Below are 2948 nucleotides of genomic sequence, written 5' to 3'. Positions count from 1 at the left end.
CCACGATATATTCTTTTATTTTTAATGTATAATGTTCAAAGTTGTATGCAATTTTGTTTGGCATAACATGAATAAAAGATTAAAATTTTTGAATATATAATATAGTTTTTTGGAAAAGCCTTCAATTCTAAGCAATTAAATATGATTTAAGTCACATTATTGAAAATTTGATAATTTTGATAGTGGTGTAGGTCCATTTGTGGTCACAAAGTCCCAATTTTTCTTCAAGCAATTCCGATATATCTTATACACCTGAAAAGTTTAAATATTTGTCACCACAAGAGACATAAAGTGAGACTACCAGTGATCATTAATATTTTTGAGTCGATTAAAACGCGAACCCTTAAATATCTCGATATTTATGAAAATGGACTTACACCACTATCAAAATAAACGGCTCATATGATCCACGATGATCAGTTGAGAAATTAACAGTTTGACTGTTAATGAATCAATTATGGTCAATTATTATTCTTGCCTGTGTCTGAGCTGTGATTGCCACTGAAAACTAGCAGAACTCTCCGCCTTCATCGAAATCAGTTTGCCTACAACATCTCTGGCGTGCACGTCGATCGTACAAATCGTCATGATTTTCCTTCTGTCACTTTCATTTAAATCTCCACAGAGTAATGTTATCAAAGTGTTCAGTTGGATAACCTGCTTTCTCTGGTAATCTTTAAACGCATTCTCAAAACCTTCTTCCAGTCTCATGAAGGCCATGTTCACCTCGGTAGTCCACCAAATTTGACTTCCACAGAGGGCAGGTTGAGCTGGGTGATCGAAAATCCATTGTTCTCGTGGTTTTTCATCGTAAGTGGCTACCGCCTGAGATATGTGGAATCTCACTGTTCTCTTCATTGCATCTGTCACATTATTCAGCCAAACTTCCACCTAAAGGAATAAATTATCCTTTACGAATACGATACATTCTACTCACGCTATTTAAAGACTTAAGCCTTTCTCAGTATCAACTAAACAATATCAGTTAAACTGCAAATAGAAAAACATAACAATATGAAGAAAACTGCAAGCTAATCGATTGGATGACTGTATTGAAACATGAACTTGGTCATCGACAAGGAGATATTTAGGCATTCTTAATCTCCATTCGGTTTTAGCTAAGACACCCTATACAGGGTGTGCCGTAAAGAGTGTAACACCCGGAAATGGAGTGTTGTTGGGGTGACTCTGAACAACTTTTTCCTTGACTAAAATGTTGTTTGAAGCTTCGTTTTTGAATTATTAACGAGAAACACTGGCCAATCAGAGCGCGCGTAAAGCCCGCGCTCAGGCACGAACGAAGAGAGATTCACCCGCGCGCTATCGTGAACAAGCGTACGCGTGATATTTAGAATGGGTCCGGCATTCAACGTGTTAAACGACTTGTTAGCTTATTTGTTATTCGTGAATAACGAATAATTCCAGATTATTCTTAATTTAACACGATGTAACATTTGCCGCACGCTTCCCTCGATACCCACGCTGTGCCAGTGTGTTTGTTCACGATCGCGCGCGGATGAGTCCCTGCGCTCCCATGCCTGGGGGCGGGCACTACGCGCGCTCTGATTGGCCAGTGTTTTTCGTTAATAATTCGAAAACGAAGCTTCAAACAACATTTTGGTAAAGGAAAAAGTTGTTCAGAGACACCCCAGCAATCTCCCATTTCCGAGTGTTACACTCTTTACGGGACTTCCTGTATATATTTCCAATAATAGACGCGGTTTATTAAGATATACACATATGTAAAGATTAAGATTCAATATCTTTATGCTGTAGTTGAAGTGATCTTCGCAAATATTGTATATTAACGAATATACGAATAACGAATATATTTATAATTATCTAAGTACATTAAACTTTTCGACTTTTTCTCAATAGATATTTATGTGTTAAAGAATACAAAAGAAAATAATTAATAGTAAAAATAATAGAGTTTTGTAGGATATAAAACATAATACTTCAGCGCATCAAGTTATTGAGATTCAAGGTTTACACTTCTTGTGGCGGTACGTTCTACGCTTCACCACCAGAGGGATGGACTAACATTAACCTTTCTCACTAGTCCTCGATCAAGGCTCTTTCTATGCAGGGTGTTCCGTGTAACGCGACGCAATTATTCAGCCATTTGCGGCCATGTGAGAAAAAATGGTTTCAAGAAAAATTAATCGGTGTAACAAATGGCAATAATACAAATTTCGAAAATAGTTTGTTCTCATAGCGAAATTAAGGTCATCTTGAGTATTTCAAGTAGGATGAGATATTATGTTCTCATCATATTGTAGAGGACATTAAGACGAATTCGAAAAGCGTATACCATCTTATTTTTATAAACACATGTACTATGTTTACAGTAGTGTAAATAAGAATATTTAACTTTTGGTCGCATTCTACTTTTGAACCATACAAAAGTACGAAGCATAATAATTATTATACAAGTATAACAATATTTCATTAAATGTCAAGAACTGAAACATTTCACGTTTCTCTATTATAAATATAAAACTCAGTACTGTATTTTTATATTTGTTATGAAAAAGTACCTTTCCACTGCAATCACAACTTCCGTGAAGACGTATTGTTTCACCATCTTTAGCAATCATGACGATCGCGAGTTTCGTGTGTTTTCCACCGTCCATTTTCCAGTCTAATTTTGCCAGAGAATCGTACAGTTTCGACAAGTGTTTGCAAACCAGTTCAGGGTTGTTACCTTGTGAAATAATTTATCGAATAATTGTAATACTCTTTTTCATTTTTCATAGAAACGTGACGAAAGTATGTATGTACGTATTTATTTACATATATCGTTTATGTAAAATTCAAACGTGATAATAACTTTTCTTCAAGAGATTCTAAAAAGAACTTGCTAACAAATTTTAACAGTAAATCCCAAACAGTTGTTATTTTGAAATTATAGAGGTATTTAAAGAAAGAAGATTACAACTATTGAA

At 35.2% G+C, this 2948-nt stretch overlaps 1 protein-coding gene across 1 annotated transcript in view; it reads right to left on the bottom strand.

The window, feature by feature from the left end:
- LOC108574009 (dynein beta chain, ciliary-like) overlaps positions 1-2948 on the bottom strand; it is a 40968-nt gene that overhangs the window by 4667 nt on the left and 33353 nt on the right. The window contains 2 exon segments of the mRNA XM_017936507.1: positions 479-891; positions 2541-2707. Of these exon segments, the coding sequence (XP_017791996.1) occupies positions 479-891; positions 2541-2707 (580 nt within the window).

Source organism: Habropoda laboriosa, unplaced genomic scaffold (genome assembly GCF_001263275.1).
Source record: "Habropoda laboriosa isolate 0110345459 unplaced genomic scaffold, ASM126327v1 scaffold200, whole genome shotgun sequence".
Classification (NCBI taxonomy): domain Eukaryota; kingdom Metazoa; phylum Arthropoda; class Insecta; order Hymenoptera; family Apidae; genus Habropoda; species Habropoda laboriosa.
Note: the sequence above shows the minus strand (reverse complement) of the source record. Positions and strands in the feature narration are given on the sequence as shown.